Genomic DNA, 22177 nt, shown 5'->3' with positions numbered 1-22177 from the left:
AAATTTAAAGCTTAATATTGCTGGATATAAGATTCTTGGGGGCTGGGGCTGGGGCTCATGGGCTGGGGCTGGGGTTCAGTGGTAGTACACTCACATGGCACATGTGAGGCACTGGGTTCACGCCTCAGCACCACATAAAAATAAAGATATTGTGTCCACCTACAACTAAAAAAATACATATTAAAAAAAAAAAGATTCTTGGTTGGCATCAGTTTTCTTTCAGAGCTTGGTATATGTTGTTCCAGGATCCTCTAGGTTTCAGGGTCTGGGTTGAAAAATCTGCACATATTTTAATTGGTTTTCCCCAATATGTAATCTGATTCCTTTCTCTTGTGGCTTTTAAAATTTTCTCCTTATTCTGTATGCTAGGCATTTTCATTATAATGTGCCTTGGTGTGGGTCAGTTGTGATTTTGTACATTTGATGTCCTGTAAGCCTCTTGTAAATTGATTTTCCAATTCATTCCTCATGTTTGGAAAAATTTGTGCTATTATTTCATTGAAAAGATTGTTCATTCCTTTGGTTTGGAACTCCATGCCTTCCTCTATCCCTACAATTCTTAAATTTGGTATTTTTATGTTATCCCATAATTCTTGAATGTTCTGCTCATGGTTTCTTACCATCTTCACTGCATGGTCAAAATTCTTTTCAGAATTACATATTTTATCTTCATTGTCTGAGGTCCTGTCTTCCAACTGGTCTAATCTGTTAGTCGTGCTTTCTATTGAATTTTTAACTTGTTTTGTTATTGTTGTTGTTGTTGTTTGTTTCTTTCTTTCATTTCAGGGATTTCTGTTTTGTTTTGTTTCAGAACCTCTATCTCCTTATTGAAGTAATCTTTTGCTTCCTGTAACTTATGTTGCTCTTAATCAAAATCATCTTTTGTTGCCTATATTTGGTCTATTATATTATCCTTTAATTGACAGACTATTTTAATTATGTACATCCTGAACTTCTCTGTAATTTCTTCTGTTGTGCTGGCCATAGATTCTAATAATGCAGTATCTTGGTTTGTTTGGGGCACTTTCTTGCCTTGTTTTTCCATGTTGTTCATGTGTCTTCCCTTCTAGCACTGCAGATCTGAGGCATTACAGTTTTTAGCTATAGACTTATAGTATCCCTGTGGGATTCCAATACCTCTCCTTTAAGGGGGAGAACAATATTAACAGATCCCAATATATACAATACACAACCTTAAACCAAATAGCTGCTATTAAGACGTTTATGGTTTTGTTACAATATACAGAAACAGTTAAGTTCAATTATTATGTACACTATAAAGAGTAGGTTTGCAAAAGGGTCTCCAGTTTCTGATGGTGGGCAAAGAACCAGGGGTGAGGTGTAGGATGAGATGTTGAGGAGGTAGGACATGATTATATAGAGTTATTAGATCTTAGAAAGCATGAAAAAGGAATATAAAGAACTTGGTTAGTAGCAGGAAAAGAAAGAGAAAATGATTTGGGGGAGAAAAGTAAGTGGGAAGACAATAGAGTACAAAAAACAAACAGAACTAGAAAGAAAAATTAAAAATATAAAAATAAGAGATATTTTATAAAATATCTATTATGAAAATAGGAGATAAAAAATATGTAACACAACTATAATATACTATTCAGACATCTCAGTCCTCAGCAGCCTAATTCATGAAAAGCACTTGGTTTCACAAATCTTGGGGATGTGAGGGTGGGAGAAGAGAGAAAGAGGGGAAAAAATACTAAGATTATTTTTGTTGAAGATCAGTATCTTTCCTGCTTCCCTTCTCACCCAATAGGTAGGGTTGTCTGTTGTTTGCTGATATCACCACCCTCAGGAAGACGAAGGTTATTAGGGTGGGAGGGTTGTTCTTGGGGGTGGAGCTCCTGGACATGGAGAATAATACTTGCTGGCCCCTGATCCTTGCACCCCAAGGATCTCCTTTGGGGCCCACTCGTTGATGTGGGCACCTGGTCTTATCTCCTTATATCGCCTGTAGACCTCACAATTCCTGGTCTCTAATTTAGTCTCTAAACTGTATCTTACTCACCCCCTTCCTTTCAACTTCCCAGTCAGGAACCTTTCTCTCTGGAGGTCTTGTGGGCTGTGCTTTGGGGGCTGTGCACTTGTTGCAGAGAGCTGTTTTGTACTGGACAGTTCAGGACCAGATTTTGTGAGCTATGGACCAGCTGCATAGCCGCTAGCACGATGCTGGGTTAGCGCTGCCAGGGAGAGGGGGAAGTTGGGGACTATAGGTACCTTGATTTTGCTCCTAAACCCCAGCCGGTATTCCAAGCTGGGGATTATCCCAACTAAACAGAGCGATGAAGGCATCACAAGATGAAGGCGGCTCCTTTCAGCCATGGGGTGTCAGGTGGGGTCTGCTGGGGCCAGACAGTTGCGGTGGACAGCATGTTCAGAGATGCAGCTCTGTGGCATGCAGTGTTGTGGCTGGCAGCTGTCCCCAAACCCTGTGCAGGGTCCCCAGGTGCAGGCTACCATGTGTAGTGGACTATGGCAGTGGTTGCAGTGTCTCAACATGGAGGCAACCAGGGCAGCCCCCATTGGTAGATGGGGGTCCACACAGGAGTGGCGGCCGGAGTTTCTGCACATGGGCAGCAGCTGGGTGTCCTGCATGGAAGCTGCAGCCAGGATTCCTGCATGGGTGGGTGGCCAGGAGCTCTTCATAAGCACTGATGCCGGTGGTCCTGCTTGGCACCCACAGGTCCTGCTTGGGCAAGTGGTTGGGAGTTTTGCTGATGCTGAGGCCTGGAAACCTGCATGGGCACAGTGGCCATGATTCCTGCACCGGAGCAGCTGTCAGTGGTCCTCTAATCACTAGTAAAGAAACAGTATTCCCACTACCAGAATCTTATATCGTGGAGCAACCCAGAATGCAGCCTCCCTCTAGCCCGCCATCTTGGATTCTTCCCACCCTGTTATAGTTTTATTAAGATGGAAATCATGTGTGATTAGCACACTTCTCAATTTCCCAGGTCACAGCTCTTTGGGGTGTTTTTAGTAGCTGAACTGGGGGAACCTTGGCTATTTTGGGTTCATCTTTGGATACCTTTCCAGGAAGGGCTCTGGAATCCAAACACCACAGGAATGCATAGGACTAAGCACTTTCTCTCTGCTGACCAGCCCTTCCTTCACTGCTACCTCCTTAGCAAAATTCATGGTGCAGGAGGGCCAGGGGAAATCATTGCTGAGCCCCAGTAATCTGCCCCACCATCTGGGGCTTCTTTAGACTCTAATTTATCCTGACAGCCCACTTGGCCCAAGGCCCTGCTCATTTCCCCTTGACCCTGTGAAGTTTCTCTGTCAGACCTACCCTTAGCTAGACCAGGAAGCTGTCCCAAGTATAGAAGCAGCCTTGGCTCTCTGCTCATTTATAAAGGGCTCTTTCTCTCTGGAATTCAGTTAATCAAGGCTTCCTTGTGTGAACACTGGCCTTTGTTAGCCCCATAGAAAATACATTTGTTGTTGTTGTTTTTCTTTCTTTTTCCTTGGGAGAGAAGGTCTTTCATGTCCTTCTCCAACCTCCCCCAAAGCAGAAACCCTCACAAAGCCTGAGTTCTTAACCATTATTTTAAACTGATTCCCAACCATGAAAAAATAAAAGATCGGAAACTCAGATGCAGAACTACAAAAGAATAAAATATATTCACAAAGAAGGTTAAAGTAAATTAATAAAGTTAAAGCAAATTAAGCAGTTTTGATGGATGTCATTAAGCATGAATAAAAAGCACTATATTATTTTAAACTAATTATTGAAAAAGTCCTCGTGGCCTACCAAGTACACATTTATCCATGGGAGGGAATCAATCCGAAGTTTTCCATGGGCCTGCTGGGTTATTACCTTTCTGGAATATTCTAACTCCATTCAAAAAGGTTAACTCATAGATGGCAATCATCTGGTTTTTTTAGAAAAATGGTTTAATATAAATTCCATGCTGGTTTCTGAAGTTGTTTTCCATTTAAGGTTCTGATAATGAACCTCAGCAAAAGGCTTTGGTAAGTAGAAGAGACAGGCAAATTTGACAGAAATATATATTTGTATGTCTTTACAGCCCCTAATCTCTTCCAAAGATGTTATTAGTCGGCGAGGGCCATCCAGCTGTATACCATAGACTAGGTAGCTAAAATAACACAGTTCTGGAGGCTAGAAGTCCAAGGTTGAGGCTCTGGCTCATCCACACTCACATACTCACTCACGTAGTGTTATGCAAGCCCTATCTTTAAGACAAACTTTGAAAGCATAAGCTAACCACATTATAACATATGAAATGTCAACCTGTGGTCTGCGGCATACACTTTCATCTCAGGAAACACAGATTTATGCTGTTTTAGAAATGATCTGTGGTTCAACTACTATGAAACAGAATCTTGGCAGAATGTTTTGTTTTGGCCCTAAAATACAATATGGGTCTGTCTAATAGAAGGGGAAAAAATCACTAGTCCTCTCCTTCAACTCAATTTATTTTATTAATAATAGCTATGGTCTCATCATAATAGCTTAATAGCTATGGTCTCACCAAATATTCCTGGATATCTTCAATATTAATTCCAATTCATTTTAACAAAGAAACATTATTTTTGTCAAAACCCCAGCAATTATGAAATGGGAAAAATATCTGTCTTCAATGTCACCAATCTCCTCATCTTACCCTGGCCTCTTATCTTCTTCTCAGGATAAGGGTCTAGAAATACAGAATAATGCTTAGAGTGTTGGCTTTGGAGATAGGTGCAGATTAGAATTCTTGTCACTTACTAGTTGTATGACCTTTGGCAAGGTGTGTGAGCCTTTAATGCTTAGTCCCTTGTTCATTGACCAAATATTTATTGAGCAATAATCTTACATCAGGCACCACACTACATCCTAAAGCCGTAACTGTGCAAAAGACATGTGAGGTCTCTGCCATCCCAGAGCTTAAAATAGGGTTATCAATATATATTGTTGATGATTTTGTTGAAGTTCATGATCAGAATCTTATCAGGAGATTATTTTGCAAGGAGTAAACAGTGCCTCTCAGTTCCAACTACACAGAGGTACCCCTGGGGAGTTCTTGGGGAAAAAATACTGTTGTTCAAGTTTTATGCATTAAATATCTATAGCTTTTCATATATCAGCTGTACTTTAATAAAGCAGTTTTAAAATCTGTTAAAAGGGTAGATCTCATTTCAAATGTTCTTACCTACATAAAGAAATACATAAATGGCACGAGGAAACTTTCGCAGGTGATAGATGTGCTTATTACCTTGATTGTGGTGGTGGATTTTCATGACTGTGTGCAGTTGTCCAAACCCATCAAATTGTATACTTTGTATGTAGTTTTAGTATATTAATTTTACTGCAATAAAGAGGTTTTAAAAAAAATACTGACACTAAACAGATCTCCACTTTCCAGGTCCAATTAGTTCGAATTTTTAGAAATGAGACCTAGACATAGGTGTCTATTTAGAACTCCCCAGGAGCTTCTTATGTGCAGTCAGAGTGAAATCCAGTGAATTAAATGAAACTATAGCTAGTAAGCATAACCATTATAAACTAATGATTTCACAGGATCTAAGCAAACTCAAAGTAATAGTATTCGGCAAGAATAAAACTGAAACTAATACAAATTTCTTTACTCAGTCAAAACACCAAAGAGGGAAGACAGCACTAATGGGGTCAGAGAAGCCCCAGGATGGGGGGGTGGGGGTGAGAATCCTATAAGACCCATATGATCTGATTTGCATTCATTTGGGATTCACTCTGGCTGCTGTTTGGGAAACACTGGAGGGGCAAGTGCAAAGACTCAGAGTTCCATAGAAAGCTGTGCCTGCAATCCAGGTAGAAGTGAGTATGGCTTGCCCCTGGTAGCAGGACAAGAGGCAAGAATTGGTCAAATGGGACATCCCCTGCAGGTAAAATCAATAACATTTGATGGCATATTGGACGTAAGATGCAAGAGGAGAAGGGTCAAAGATAACTCCAGAGATTATGCATTGAGCAAATACAAGAATTCAGTTACTGTTAAGTCATGGTAACCATTAAAATTAGTGCATATGCTATTCCCATTAAAGGAAAAGTTACCATTGAGACTTAATTCTAATTCACACGAAGTGCTAATGACAAATTAAGTTTTTTGCTTCTGTTTATTAACGAACTTTTCTTGAGCTTATGATGTGCTAGGCTTTGTTATAGGTACTCAGAAGCCAAAGATGAAGTAATTTCATCCAAGAGATTTATAGAGACAGAGGAAACCTAAATGGGAATTTGTGAGCATCAGAATAAAGCCCCTTTTAGTGTTATTTGCTTGGAGGCAAGAAATTCTGCTCTAATTCTCTAATTTTCTAAAACTAATTAAGCAACTCTAACGAGCTGTGTGGTCTTGGGCACATTTAAGCTTTCTGGACCATAGTATTCTACTTAGTCTATCAAGAATAATGCATATTCAATAATTATTAATTTCTTCCTTTTGTGATACTTATAAAATTTAGGTCTTGCTTTTCCTATAAAGGAAATTATAGAAAATTCAGTTTGACTCCCCAAATACACTGTGTGGGTGATTGTCACGACCCCCTCTAACATAAATGCTCTCCAATCCAGATACTTTCCTGGAGAAACACAGGCGCGCACCAGGCTCGCCCAATCAGACGGAGTCATGCAAAAGTGAGAAAGGCCCTCCACCTGGGTAAGTGTAAATGCAGCATCCACACCATAGGTTCGGACTGATTCAGCCAATGTCTTGACAATTTTAAAGTCAAGGGGTTCATGATATCGCCCCCGATTGGCATCTTGAAACACAGGGAATGCTAGACCCATGTCCGAATGAACCTTTCTCCAAGTTTGCGCATGAAACATCCTATTGAGTCCTGGGTTAGGATAGGGTGGAGGGTCAGGAGGAACCTCCACAGCATCCTCCCCCTCTTCCTCATATCCCACATCTGTCTCTGGGTACTTCTGTTCTGTGTAGACAGCCTTACGGGGATCACCTCGCCCTTTAGTTTCACCTTTTCCCCTTTTCTCTCTAGCTTGCCGTGATAGCAATTCCAATACTTCCTCATTGTCTGAACTACTGTCTTCCTCAAAGGCTTTCAATTCAGTCAAATCTGGATAAAGTCTAGTCTTTGGCTGGCTTGAACGTTTATCATCTCTATCACTCCCCCCACTCTTAATACTCTCAGCTCCCTCGGACCTCTCCTCATGCAATTGTTCAAGAACCTCCTGTCCTTTGGTTAGGGCATCCTGACATCTACTGTCAGATAAACAACCCCTTACTAACTTCCATAAAGGAATCACCCCACCTTCGAGGGTCCCTTGTTCGTGTGCAAAATCTAAATCCTTACCTAGTTTTTCCCAGCTGGGGGTCGTGAGACTGCCCGAGTAAGCAAACCACGGGGCCGCTAGGTCTACTTGTTTTAAGAACATCTGCAAAGTACTCTGTTTAACTTTTAAACCTTTAGATCGTAGCAGTCCATCCAGGGCTAACAGAATAGGGCTAGAAGCAGAGGCGCCCATTGCGTTAATGCAGAAAGCGAAAGCAAAGAAATAAAGCGAAAGTCCAAAAAATCCCCGCTCTCTCTTCTTACAGAGGAGCGACCCGCTAATTTTTCCGCGGATTCCCACTTACCTGGGAACTTACCGGTGCACCACCCTGACCGCTGAAAGTTCTGGATCCTGGGATTGAGAGGTATTCGGTTCCCGGTGCGGGCCACCAATTGTCGCGACCCCCTCGCCAGCAAGGAAGACACGACACAGGATTCTTCTTTCAGCGGTTTATTCAGGCCTTAACTCTAGCTTTCTCTCAAGCGCGCTCCTCTCACACACCCACACCCAGCCTAATAAAGCTTACTCTAGTCCAATCCAAAGCTGCCACGCGGGGTTTTCTCATAGGGTGTTGAGGGACAGCGCACCAACTTTTCCTAATAAGGAGTTGTTTACCAAGATCCACAACGGAGACCGGCGCCATCTTCTAATGGCGGCAACGGTCTACAAACACGGCTCACCACAGGTGATCTGTTACTTGAGTATTTATGAAAAACACATCTCTTCTGAGATGGGAAGAAGGTCCCCTGCCTCTACAACTTGGTCCTTGATCAGGGTCTTGCTCAATGGTTATATGTATCAGTCCAACACAAAAGCAAAGGCTATTGACACTTGTGAAAGCTCTGGTTTTACACATTCACGGACCGGTTCGCAGACAGAATATTTGCTGCCAGTTCCCTGGCCTGTAAAGATGTGGCCATGCACTGAAGGGATGGGCCTCATTATATAAGACAACAGGTGTATATTTTCCTAAATACCAAGTGTTCACAAAAGCCTACGTTCACAGCTCCTTCCTGGCATGATGTGTTCAGCAGCTTTCCATTGCTGGAACACAATGCCTGAGATAACTCTCTTTTTTTTTTCTTTTTGGTCCCAGGAATTGAATACAGGGGCACTTAGCCACTGAGCCACATCCCAGACCTTTTTGTTTTTTATTTAGAGACAGGGTCTCACTTAGCTGCTTAGGGCCTTACAAAATTGTTGAGGCTGGCTTTGAACTTGCAGTCTTCCTGTCTCAGCCTCCTGAGCTGCTGGGATTATAGAGATGCATTGCCACGACCCATCCAAGATAAATCTTCCTAAAGGAGAAAATTCTTATTTTTTGTTTACTGTGTGAGAGTCCATGGTTTGTCGTCCATTTCTGGGCCAGTGGCCAGGCAGAACTTGAAGGTGTGGAGCATGTGATGGAGCAAAGCTTCTCATCTCATGGAAGCTGGAAAGCAAATAGAAAACAATGGGGTTGGGGTCCCAAAATCTCCTTCAAAGGCATGCCCCAACAACCAAACTTCCCTCCACTAGGCCCCAACTCAACAGCATCATGAGCCTTTAACACATGGGCCTTAGGGAGAAACTTCCAAATATAGCCCATGATCAAGAAAGCCACCAGGGACCTTGTGATTCTTGGAGAATGAGTGTGGATCACAGCCAACATGAAGTCTGGTACAGAGCACCCTCCACCTCCTGGGTAAGCAGAATTCCCTAGTTCTAGGACATTCAGAGACTCGCCTGAATCCCAAAGCCAAAACTAGGTGGAGAGAGAGTGTGGTGGTCTCTTTAAATAACACACTCCTCCCAGGGCCTAATAACACTGGTGGCCTCTGGACAGCAGAACCAGTATCAGAGGGACAGGGTGGAATACTTGGCTCCATTCGCACAATATCCATCATGCTGTGGGCATGTAGCTGTCTTAGGTCCTGGAGACACTGTGATGAGCAAAGAAATGCAAACATTCTGCCCTCATGCAGTTTATTTTCTATCAGGGGACGCAGACACTAAATAATCTATATTTATAAATGTTAGTTATACATGCTGAGTGGTAAGTGTCTGTCACCCGGTGTCACAATTACCTGTTTACACATCCGTGTCTCTCACTGCAACGGAAACACACTTGTTCCTGACTCAGGACCTTTGGGCTTCCTGTTCTCTTAGCCAGCACACTTGTCCCCACACTTGGTTCTTTCCCTCACTAATCACAGTTTCTGCTGAAAATAACCTTCCCCAGAGAAACTTCCTCTGATAAGTCTGCTTAAAGGCACCTTCCACCCATGTCCCTAGCTCCTTCTTCAGTCTGTATTTCTTTTCACAGCACAGCATGACTCAACATCATATCTATCTTTATTTACTCTCTCAATAGAAAGTCAGCTCCAAGACAGAGGAACCCTTCTACATGGTGTCTCTTGTGCCTCTGGCACCTAGAGCGATGTAATTACACAAGCAGAGGGGTCATTTGTTAACTGGCCAAATGAATGAATTCTGTGCTCAGCCACGTGTCCAGCAGAGAACCAACACTGTTTTCCAGGAGCACATGTGCACGAGCAAAGGCAATGACGAACTATGTGGGGACAGTCACAGAACAGCACCACATAGTCACTTGAGAAAGATGAGAGGCAGGAGAAAGGACCTGGCCTTGGGGTGGGGCCATGAGCACAGTGTGGGAGCCATCTGCTTCCACGCCCACTTGGGAAGGGTGAGAGAGGAGGTCAGGCACAGTCTGTACCTGAACCTTGATTGCTTTGATTCCAGTGCCATGGCCTTAAGAGCAGATAGGCAACAGCGAGGAAGGAGTGTAGGGTTGTACCCTGAGGTAAGACACTGGGCCTAAAAAGAGTCGAATACCTGCAGGCCCAGGAGAACAGATCACGGCAAACAGGTTGCTCCCAGTCTCCTGGTTTCCTCCAAAGAAGTGTGCTCACCCCCTTGCGGTTAGCTCTCCTCTTCCCTTTTCTGCTCCTATTCTAAATGTGAACCTCAGGATCACCCACATTCCTCTCTGAGCAGAGGCACTGAGGCTGGGAACTCACTCTGTACAGCAGGGCTCTCCCTCCACTGTGCAGGAAGAGATACTTGTAAATTTCTTGATCATAAAACAAAACACACACACACACACACACACACACACACAGCACAGATCATTTGTCCTTACTTCCAAAATACATAGAATGGAATGCTTTTAAAAAATCACTCTTAATCTACCATCCAGATATACTACTGTTAACACATTGGTATATCTACTTCAAGACATTGTTAGTTTTTAAAGTAGCTATGTTTTTAGACAATGAGGGTCACACTGAGTGTGTAATTTGCAATTCTGCTCTTTTCACTTAACACTCTCATAAGCTTTTCCCCATTATAAATTCTTCAAAATTTCCACTGCAGCTGCCGCAGGAGAGTCTATCATTTATTTATCCATTCTGTTGTTGAATAATGACTTTCCCAGAAGTTTTGGGTGGTCTTGAGTTCTGTGCTGACTGAGACAAAGGTTTGGGTGGAACAGAAGGTGCCAGGGCTGACAGCATCACCATCCTGCCTGGAAACCCTGGTGATTGTGTGGTGGCGGGGTCCGGGAAACATAGACGCCCTCCTGCAGTCTCAACCATGTCGTGCTTCAAGACTCACTGGTTGATCTTGAGCTGCTGAGTTGAATCTAGCTCTGGCCTGGGTCCAAACAACAGTGTCAACTGTGCTGCTGATAAAGCCGAGGGGGTGGGAGGGAAGCAGTAACATAGTTATACTCTGAAGTGCCCCCTAGCAGTTGTAGGAGTTTAACTTTTCTAGCAGCTTGATGCACTACCTCAGCTTTTGAGTCATTCTGGCCTTTACGAGAACCAATCCGAAGAGCAGTGACTTGGAAGCACCTGAGCGCAGAGGGAGAGCCACAATGCACCATCTCCACCACGAAAAGGTTGGCCCAGGGGCCTAAAGCTCTTCTCCCCAAGTCCTCAGGGCCTGCTAGTTAATGGCACAGATGGCAATGACTGCAGAATCCTTTGTTGCTGTTGTTGCTGTTTTGTATTAAAAGTTTATATTAGTTAAGCCTCCAGCTGTTTTTGTATAACCTATGAGCTAAGAGTAGTTTTTATACTTTTTATGGTTATAAAAAGAAGGAAGTGGAAGTAGAGGAGGCAGAAACTCTACGTGGCCCACAGAAGCTAAAATATTCATTATCTGGTTATTTACAAAGAAAGTTTTCTGACCCTCGAGGAAGGAGAATAATAAACTTAAAATTTCAGGGGCCTGGCTCAATACAGGTTTTCTCCCTGCTATGTAATAGTTCACTGGAGATGTTCTTGGTTGACAGGGATCCAGGCTTCTTAGATCTCGAGGCTCCACCATGTCCTGAAGCCCCAGTGTACTCGAGTAGAATCCGTGAGAAAAGCACAGTACATTGGAATATGCACATCTGCTTCTTAAAACTCCAGCCCAGAAGTGATACATGTTGACTCATTTGTGTTGGCAAGAAGTCACACATGGCAATAGGGCCGAGAAATAGAGCTTGGGTCTGGGCAGTGACCTCTCAAGATCCCTCCCCTTTCCACATTGCATATCAGGATGCAGGCCTCATCTATAGAAGGGAAAGAGCATATTTTTCAGTAGCTAAATAGGCCTCTTTATGAAAATTAAATTACATTAGACATTGTTAATTTTCTAAAGTATTATTGTTAATTTCAATGGAAATTCTATCTTTTACCTACAAGAAGTCTGCTTGGGTGAAGTTTCAGAAACAAATTACTCCCGTAAGGTTGGGAAGGGAGATTGTAACATTGCAATCAAGGGGAAATCAGACAAGCATTAATTTGTGACAACAGTGACAAAAGCCACAGAGCCATAAGATGTCTGGACAGTCTCTGTGGTCTTCCCCACAGCTCCACATCTGAAGTTCTCCCAAACCCTGAGTTATGGGAGATGGGGGTGGGGGAACGAAACTGTTTGATGCAACTCTGGTATAACTGCACCTCTGCACCATTCTTCTCTTGCACAAAGTCCAGTTATGAAAAGCACAAGTTTGGCTAGCGTGCAGGTAAAACCACGGTGCCTTACTCGCTCAGGGTCTTCTAGACTAAACAAGGTATGCTGTTAAAGAAGCAGACAATAGTCGGGGAACCTTCTACTTACTCCCCAAGAGCCATAGATCATAATACCTTCCTGCCTGTGGTGCAAAACCTCTTTCCCTACCTGTAATTATGATTTAAACAGCCTTTTATTATGGGAGACAAGCTCAACGACAGTTGCTCTCTGCTAGAGATGAACCAGGAGGGTGCATATAAGAACTTGAAAATTTACTCAGTGCACTGCAAGTGAAAGGAATTGGTATTTGGATTTTTTTTTCTTAAATACAGGAAATATGTGTTAGAAACTTTCAGGATGGAAAGATCAGATGGCATTTACACATACATGTCCACAGGTGATTGCATTTTATGGCACAAGGAAATTTAGAAGCTCAGGTAACTATTCCTACCCTGAATGCTGCATAGGGAAAAATCAGTTCCTCTTTTGAGGTGTCTGAATTCAAAACACTCAGAGAGACAGAAGTCTAAGCTGGTAATGAGAGAGAGAGAGAGAGAGAGAGAGAGAGAGAGAGAGAGAAAGTACATCACAAAGAGAGTGGGATGAGTAGTACAGGGGCCAATATGTTAGAGAAGCTTGTCTGAGAGGATCTGTATTCTAGGACCAGGTCCCCATGCATGTCCTGAGTGTTATTTTGTCTAAAGAAGGCTGAGTAACATCCTTCAGGGAAGACTGAAAAATATGCATGAAAACCGTGTTTTACAAATGCAAGGGGTTTTTTCCTCATAATAATATATTAATTTTAACTCTGTTGTGAAATCCCTCTACTATTTTATTACAGTTACTTTAATATTCATTTTCTGTCTGGCTAGAATTTTAATATAGTAAATTCTAAAAGAGATAATGATTTTTATTATTTTTAATTTTGTGATTATAAAACCAATGCAGTCTCAGAGGAAAAAAATTAAAACTTTAGAAAAAGTTATAAAGAGGAAAGTAAAGCTCTATAGACCCACCCACCAACCTACTCCCCCTCATTTCCCCTCATTTAGATGCAAACACTGCTATGGGTTTCTTGGAACGGCTGTCCAAAATGATATCTGTATATTGATGCTCAATTATCCCCAAGATAACACTATGGTTTGGTTGGTCTGGATGTCCTGGTGACCTCCTGCCTTCAGTGGGAATAATCTGAAGGCACCAGTTGTCCCAGAACAGCTATTCTACCATGCTGGCCTTAGGGTAGATTAAAGTTGAATCTATTGTCTTGGAAATGCTTCCTTATTTAATTGTCCCCTCCTAATGTCCCATCATGCCTCAGAAACCCTGTGCCTCCCATTACCATGCCTCACCCAGACCTGTCCTGCCCAAAGCATAATCTAAGCTCAAGAAATTATCCTGTACTCGATACCTCATCAAATCTGTCAATGAGACAAGACAAATTAATGCTAGACAATGAATGGATGGGACTTTTAGTAGCTTACCTTCTCTAAAGGATATTTCCATTTTATAAAACATACAGGAGATGAATAAATTTATTACAGTAGAATTCACAATTAATGGTCAATAAATATTTGTCAAGTGGCTTTCTATGGCCAAGCACAGAGTTGTGGGGCAGAAATATTTGGGTTGGTGGAGACCGATGTCTGCTAGGAACAGATCCCTGAGCCTATTCCAGAATGCATGACTCAAATGTTTGCTGAAGAGCAGAGGAGAGAGAAGATGATCCAAAATAATAGTAACAGGCTCTCCATGAGTTGAAACTCGTGTCTTGTCTTTGTTTTTAGTTTCTCTCTTGTGGAAAATTTTGCTGTTTTCACTCTGTCGCAGAACAGATGGAACCATGATTTATGATTCACAGTTTATGAAGCTAATTTAATATTCTACCATGCTTCATGCTCTATCACGTTTCCCACATTTCCAATAATTTTTTTTCTGGAACATTTGTCACAAAAGGAACATTGCACTGTTGGGATGGGAGGGACTCAGGCATTCTAAAGTAAGGCAGCTAGTGATATCTCAAGGGTCCTTCCTGTGCCCAGCATATACTTACTGGGTTCTTTCCTGGGCCAGGCTTGTCTCTAGTGACTAAGGATCCAGTCAACTCATAAATACATATCAACAGAGAGCATTTTTTGCTCTGCAAAAAAGAAAAACTAACAAGCAAGGAAGTAAGTAAACAAATAAATGGCAAGCTCATTTCAGAGACGTACTCTGAAGAAGATAAATGAGGGTAATATTAAAAAGAGCAGTCACATCAGGTGCCATGGTACACAAAAGGCAGGAGGTTGAAGCAGGAGGATTACAAGTTGGAGGCCAGCCTCAGCAATTTAGCAAGGTCCTGTTTCAAAGTAAAAAAAATTAAAATGGCTAGGGATGTAGCTCAATAGTAAAGTGACCTTGGGTGGTTCAACCCCCAGTGTAAAAAAGAAAAGCACCATCCACATCAAATAGGATGATCGGATAGTCAAGGAATGCTTCCTTCCCTTGGTGCCATCTAAACTGATGTCTAAATGCTGAGAAGGAACTGGTTCTTCGAAAGTCACAAGAAGTATGTTCTTTGAAGAGAAAACAGAAAGAACAAAGGTCCTGGAATTGGGAAGAAATTTGGGGACAAATTGGGATGCACAAGGCGTAGAAATGAGGTAAGTGAGGTTATATTCACTAGCCCATTCATTCCTCATACCCCTGTTTTCCAGCTATTGATGCTGATGCCTCCAGAGCCATGGACCAAGATGTTGGCTTTATGTTGTTCAGTGCCTCAAATAAAATGCTTTCTGGCTCCAATTCAGTAGCATTTGTGAGGCTGTAATGGAATTCCACTACACATTATGGTTCACAAAAGTTAAACTAGCAGAGTGATTCCAATAGCCTTGGCGCCTGGAGAACTATTCCAAACATGATGGCAGAAGATCTTCTTTGGGGGACAGAGGGACAGGGAGGATTTTCCTCTGATTAAATGTGTTTGTAGGGAAAAGTCAAAATTGTTTTGTGGGTAAATCTGAGCACACAATTGCCACAGTTTGGCTGGGCACAAGTCACAAGCCACTGAAGCAGGAACAAACTTTATTTCCGAACTCCCGCCAACGCCACGCACTCGGCCTTCTCCCGATGCACACCACACCAACCGGAAATCCCTCCTCTGGAAACCCCTCTTCCCGCACTTCCCCAACCAATGGAACTCTCCCCAACCAATGGGAACTCTCCAGGGGGACAGCAGGGGTCTAATATACAATTGAATACACAGCTTAACATAACCATTATCCTCTCAATGGCTTGCTGGCTTCACCTCTCAACCACTCTGTTCTGGCAAAAATGCCATGCGTCATTCCCACTCGGCTATGGCTCTCAGCACACAATTACAGCAAAGGTATGACTTAGTCAAAGCAACGTACTATGTGAACTTTTGTTCCAGCATCTATAAACTATTTTAGTTATAGTGAATAATCTTCATTAATATTTAAGTCTATCATTCCTTGTCTACAATTATGAAGTTTAAAAAAAAGCTTTGAAAATCAAATCTTTTTCATAGGACATTGGCAGGGATGTGAAGCTATTTATAGTCTTTATCACAATTAGTGTTGATGTTCATACCTCTTGAATGGCAGGGGTATTAATATACTTAATTAAAGACTGCTTCCCAGCACCCACAAAGCATATTAGATAATATATAATACATCTACCATTTTACCATATAAAAATTAGAACTACGATGATTCTGCAAAATAGATAGCACAAAGTCTGCAAAAGCAAATTTGCACTCATAAATCCCAGACTATTTTTATATTTTTAATCTTATCATAACCACTTCAGGAGGATCTGCCAATATTTCAAGGACTGAATGATCAAGAGGAAAGAATGACTGGCTCTCTGGTTCACATGCACAATGGTGAATTAGGCTTAGCCTCTCTGAAGCACTGGTATACATTATGTGCATTGTAATTGTCCACCAAATTTCAGACTGCAAAAGAAAAAAAAAACAGTAAAGGGATAGCATATTGATGAAAATACACTGTGAACTCTTATCCTAGTGTCAGTATGAAGAAATTGTTTATTTGGGTCCAAGGTGGCCCTAGTAACCCAGCACATAGCATAGTAACTAACACATACTAGACACCCTAAATATTTATTGAATTGTGAGTCCATCCTTAATACTTGGCCACAATGTTACCCATCATGCTTGCTATGTTGAATGAAAACTACACATCAAATCCTGATGCAATTTCTTGTGAGTTCTTTGCCAGTTCAAGGTTGGATGCCCTTCAAACAGATGTTTGCCATTCCTAAGATTCGCATGACTCTCTGATGGCAAGAAAAAGCAGGTTTCCTGCCAAAGGCCAATTTATATTTTCTTGAGAGAGTCAGCGCGCTCTCTCTTTCTCTCTCTCTCTTTAATAAAGAATGCCCAATTAATAATCCCGTGACTCTCTTCTGATCCAAAGAAACCCTGAATCATTTAGAGTCTCCACCAGCAACCCTAATTAATCTGTTTTTGGACTCTTTCTACTCACATCTTTTCTCTTTTCCCTGTCCTCCGTAACTTCCACAGAGACTCATAAATACATATCAACAGAGAGCATTCATTTGATTCTCATGTTTTCTCTTCTATTGACTAAGCCAAGGGCATTAGGAGAACCCACAGTCGTCCCAGCTGCTGTGGCTACAGCTACTCCCCCTCCAACAGAACCCAGAGAGTCAAGCTCTGCTGACAAAATCTCCCAGAGGTGAACTGCAAGTGTCACTTACTGAGCTGAAAGAGACAGAGAGCTTTGTTGGCCACACACAGTCAGCTCAGTTTGACCAAAAAACAAAAACTCAAGTGCATCTTCAAAAGCTAGAGACAAAGAAATTATGCAGAATACAGAAAATGAAAGCGACATGTTTGATACATCTTGTGATCTGTAAAATAGCACATCCTGATGTTTATTTAACCAACAACCAACAGGAACATATTTAAGACACTTTAGGGTCTTGGAAAACATGACTCTTCTATACAGATTCTTAAGTTAGAGGAATGACAGTAAATGGGATGGGGCAATGTTTTCAGGTTTAACAATAAACATCTGTGGGGTTCTTTGAATCTTATTTTGTCCTTTTTTTTTTAAGTTTAAAAACCTTTAAAAATACAAACAAGCATTTAAAAACAAACAAAAATCCTGTCTTTGTAACATAACTATAGCTAACATCTTTTTTCCCCCAAAAAATGTGATATTATTGAGATTAGCTTAGAAAAAAGAAAATATCTGTGTGGATCTCAATGGGTCTCTGCAAATGAAAATGGTGTTGATGGGAGTTTTGTGTTACGTGTGGCATTTACAGTACCTAGGAAGACCAAAAAGGAAAACTCCAACTATAGAAGGACTCCAAGCCCCTGCAAGAGAGGAAAAGAAATGTGGAACTAATGATCAGAGCTCCAGGCCCCAGACATTTAAGCAATGTTGCTTCTTTTCCTGAACCTAAACTTAATTAGCAACTAGGGTGTTCTTCTATGACTCAAGCAGGTAGTTATGAGACTGAGTTATCAGAGTCATATTTCAACTCTCAGGTTGGCTGAAAGACCTCACTTTGGGAGACAAAAAGGTTCTTCCACTTGGAAGAGCTGTAGCCCTCAGCTAGGCTTGGTAGGAGGGTCTTGGTGCTTTCTGGAGCCACAGCAGAGCCCATTGGAAGCAGCAACCACTAGTAGTAGGGAAAGAGGTTAGAACAGGGGCTGGGAATAAATTAGGTAGAAGAATCAGCAGCAGCATTAGCCATGTAGAAAATAAGGGAAAGACAGAAAGCAGAGGAAAGGAACAGAGCCCTTCCTGGCCACACACATGGGTAGGTTTCAACAGATCAATAAGCCGGTTGGTGGAATGAATTGGATCACAACTCCCAATTACAGTAAAATCCAATGGGGTGGACTGGATTCCATGTGTAACTATGGCCAATGTGACCTGAGCAAAAAAAAAGAGTTTATTGAGGGAAAACGATGCTAACTCACCTTGCCAATAATAAAAGTAATGCCAGAACAGAATATATACCCTCATCCCTAATTTAAGTCCTATCTAATCACTTAGATCTTCTGTGATCCTCACTGCCTGTGATCCTCACTATGACTTTCAGCAGAAGCTCATTTCCAAGTGTGCCTGTGAGATCAGACACCAGCTTTGAAATTTGATGAAATATACATATCCAATGGTAACTCAAAGGAGAAATGTTGAGAGTAAAAAAGGAGAGAGTCTCCAAACTGGGACCATTATCTTCTTGTCTCTTGGATATTGTTTATTCAACTAACAGGTACTGACCTCCCCCAAAATAACCCATCCTCCTCTCAAGATATTCAACTTTTATACCCTCAAATGGGGGATCCTTTAAGAGTAAATGGGGTTTGGAGGTGTGTGCATTTGTGTGGAGTATAACCAGGCATGAGACCAGAGAGTAGGTCACATATGGAGAACATCAAGGCTAAAATTGGGCACTGGACCAAGCACATTTGAGGTAAGAATGCCAACTCAGTTTGTATAGGAAATGGGGAAAGAAGTGGTTACATTTCTGTTTCAACTTCTTTTAGTCTACAATGATAGGATCAAGGATAGGATCTCTCTTCATAAAGCAAGATAAAAAAAAAATCAAACACCAGCATGCCAGCAGAATTGGACAAGGCCACCCAACTTGGTGGCTTGCACCCTTTGAGATCAGCTGCTACCTTGGGAGCAGAGACTGGGCACCCGGGAGCTGCAGGGTGGCAAGAGGGTAGAAGACCATACCGTGTGCAGGAAGGAATGAACATAAGGAAAAGAGACCACTGAGAAGGATGGCCAATGATAGCTAAATTCCCAGGTCTGTCTGCAGGTCTGATGCACATGTGGACAGGACAAATCATCAGCTGATGAGCCCAGCATTCCAGGACAGAGTCTTCCATAGTTCAGGATGTAATGGCTAACATGACAAAAATTTCACACACACACACACACACACACACACACACCCCACATGAACTTTTCACTTCTAGCATTTTACTATCACCCAAACAACACAAACACCACCAATTTGGGTAGTCTTTAGAATGCTTCTATTTTTTCAATGATATTCCTAAAACTTGGGCCATATAAGAACAAGTCTCTGTGCCTGACTGTAACATGCTAATAATATTGAGGCAATTACAGCCTTAGCTCCAGACAGGGAAACTATCCACCCATGTGTCTCCCCATGAGGAGAACTTAATAGAGAAGGGAAAGGCTAATGATTAAGTTTCCCTATAATCTAAATGTTCAGACATTAGAAAAGGCCATGCTGTGTTCTGAAACTGGTCATGTTGATGTCCTAATTCTTTCTGCAAAAACAAGTATGCCCCCTCCCTTCTGTTCAAGTCTCAGCCTGTTCCACTTGGAATTATAAAGATAGAGAGACCACCTCCTGGCATAGAGAAGCCTGATTAGCCTATGTTTACAATTGCATTCAAACTCACCAGTGTCCAGGAAGATGGGTAGCAAAACTGGTCTCCAGGGGTATGTGCCAGAGACAAAAGCCAGCCAAGACCAGTGTCTGCTTTTACTATTTCTCTTGCTTCAGAAGTAAACTGGGTTGGATGGCTTCAAGAGAAGAGATGCTTTTCTTGCCTAGAATTCCAGAAACAAAACAAAAACTGGATGAAAGCAGGACTTGCCTCTTTGGTCCAATTAGTCCATCATGTGTACTCAAGATCCAACCACAGCCAACATTGACCAATGTGTACCCTGGGTCACTGGGGTGAAAGCAGGACCATGTGGAATACATGGTGCAACACAATCTCACTCCTGGGGTAAAACATGAGTTCCTTAGGAAGTCCATAGAGAACAAAGTTTTAGTATATTTTTCAAAAAAATCATTTGGGACTGAGGGTATGATTCATTGGTAGAGGTGCTTGCCCAGCATGGCCAAGATGCTGGATTTGATCCCCAATACTGCAAATAAAACAAACAAACAAATCACACATTCAATAAATGTTTTCATTTGGGCCCTAAAGAGAGGGATCTGTAGTTGGTACATGGTCCCTGCTTCCTATTTAGCCCAGATTTGAGGCTACACTGGACATGACTTCAAAAACACTGGCTTATCTTTGCAAAACCTCCTAGCTAAAAAAATGAGAGTGAGAAAATTGGGCCAAGTGTTTGTAGGAGAGCAAAACAAGATAATCTATGTGAATGAAGTGTTTAGCCTGCTGCCTTGTTCTAAGTGAATCATCATTAAGATCACTGTTTAATAGGTCACAGTGGGTATGCTGGAAACTCTGCACTGGACACCAGAATGACCTTATCTGTGGATAAAGGGCCTTTGGCAGGTAACCAGACCCAGACTCTCAAAGGTCTGCCTCCCAGCTCCAGAGAGCCCCAGAGTTCTCACTGAAGCCCAGCATTCACAACACACACAAAGCCAGGAGGAACCCAGCCACCACCACTCCTGGCAGACCATTGCCCCAGGCAGCAATAAAGGCTCCCCGAGGCCTTTTGTCAATTGTCCCCAAACAGAATATAAACATCTCCTCGCAGCCATTCAGTGGACATCCTGTTTACATGGCGAGTGGAGATTTGGTTGCTTTCCCTCTTCTCTTTTTAAAGGCTGTAATTATGTTTACCCAAGTCCAGCAGTAGGTGCCAGGAGGGCTGTGAGTTGATTTCCCTGGCTAACACTGCAGACAGCTGGCGGCAGCCCCACGGACCTCTGCATCCCAGGCAGAGGGCCAGCCCTCTACACACACCAACACTCTCTCTACAAAGATGCCCATTCTTACTGAGCTGTTTTCTTTGTATGCATGCTGGGATGCTCTGGATAATTGTCTAGCAAATGCCAAAATATGCCAGTGCTATAAACTTTCTGGAGAAACAGATGATAAAAGAAAGGGAAGAGAAGGATACAGGGCTCTGTGGAAGGCCTCCTGGGTACCATATTGTCTCAGACAACGTCCATACAATGGAGTTATGTACATGACTCAGTTTTTACAGATAAGGAAACCAAGTAAGCATAAGGTCACTCTCCTAGTAATTAGTAGAACTGGAATTTAAATCAGATCCATCAAGCATTGTACTCTGTGTTCTTTTGATTCCAGGAGAGAAAGTGAGTTTTAGAACCCTTATGGACTTTTATGGAAGCCAAATGAGTTACTTAGACTCAGTAAGTCCCAACATATTAATCCATTTTTCCACCCACTGTAATTTATTTTTAAACATAAATCCAATGCATTTAACATAATGTAGAGTTTTTTTCTCTCATATGTCAACAACCTTCCCATCAATGATTCCTGAAAACTCTGGACAAAATTGAAACAATAACAACAACAACAACAAACTTCTGAGGATTTTAGAAAGTAAATAACAACAGGTTGCAGAGAGAGATGTAATTTGAAATCGGTATAGGAATAAATTTCTCCTTTGGTGAGTTGGTTTGTTTTATTTTGATTTTTACCAACTTTCCCCTATCCATTGGCCATCACCAGAAAATGGTGTGACATTTGCAGCTAAAATTCTGACTGAACGTTTTCTATCTTTTTTGGTTAGTAGATACAGAAAAAAGCATGAGTAATCATAGCCAACTGCTGGGAAGGAAGGAGGGCAACAGGAGAGGAGAGAACCAAAGAAGAGACCACTTGTATTCTGTGCAAACAATCTGCATGGGTCCCCGACTAAGGCCCAAAACACATACATGTGGGATGAACTCAAAGGAATACAGCCAAGGCTTACAAAGCAACACTGAGATTTGAACACAGAAGTAACACAGAACTTACAACCTGAGTCCTTACAGAGTATTTAAAAAAAAAAAGCATCATACTCTTCAGAAGTATAAAATAAAGCCCAGAAAGGAGCCTGGGATAAAGGGTAGCATCTGATTGAGGTATGAGTAAATGTCTAACTCTGCTCAACACTTTAT

The 22177-nt window shown here is 42.0% G+C and overlaps 1 protein-coding gene across 1 annotated transcript; it reads right to left on the bottom strand.

Moving 5' to 3' along the window:
- Positions 1-2485: 2485 nt before the first annotated feature.
- Positions 2486-20062, bottom strand: LOC131423677 (endogenous retrovirus group K member 113 Gag polyprotein-like). The gene is made up of 4 exons (XM_058574618.1): positions 19743-20062; positions 6797-8720; positions 3836-3890; positions 2486-2811 (listed from the first exon to the last, which is right to left on the bottom strand). Exons 2-4 carry the CDS (start codon positions 7478-7480, stop codon positions 2486-2488), a joined length of 1065 nt encoding a protein of 354 aa, XP_058430601.1. The 5' UTR covers positions 7481-8720; positions 19743-20062.
- Positions 20063-22177: the final 2115 nt, after the last annotated feature.

Source organism: Marmota monax, unplaced genomic scaffold (genome assembly GCF_021218885.2).
Source record: "Marmota monax isolate L192 unplaced genomic scaffold, Marmota_monax_Labrador192_F-V1.1 WCK01_AAM20220418_F8-fsc00056, whole genome shotgun sequence".
In the NCBI taxonomy this organism is placed as follows: domain Eukaryota; kingdom Metazoa; phylum Chordata; class Mammalia; order Rodentia; family Sciuridae; genus Marmota; species Marmota monax.
The sequence above is the reverse complement of the archived record's forward strand: the minus strand, read 5'-3'. Positions and strand labels throughout refer to the sequence as shown.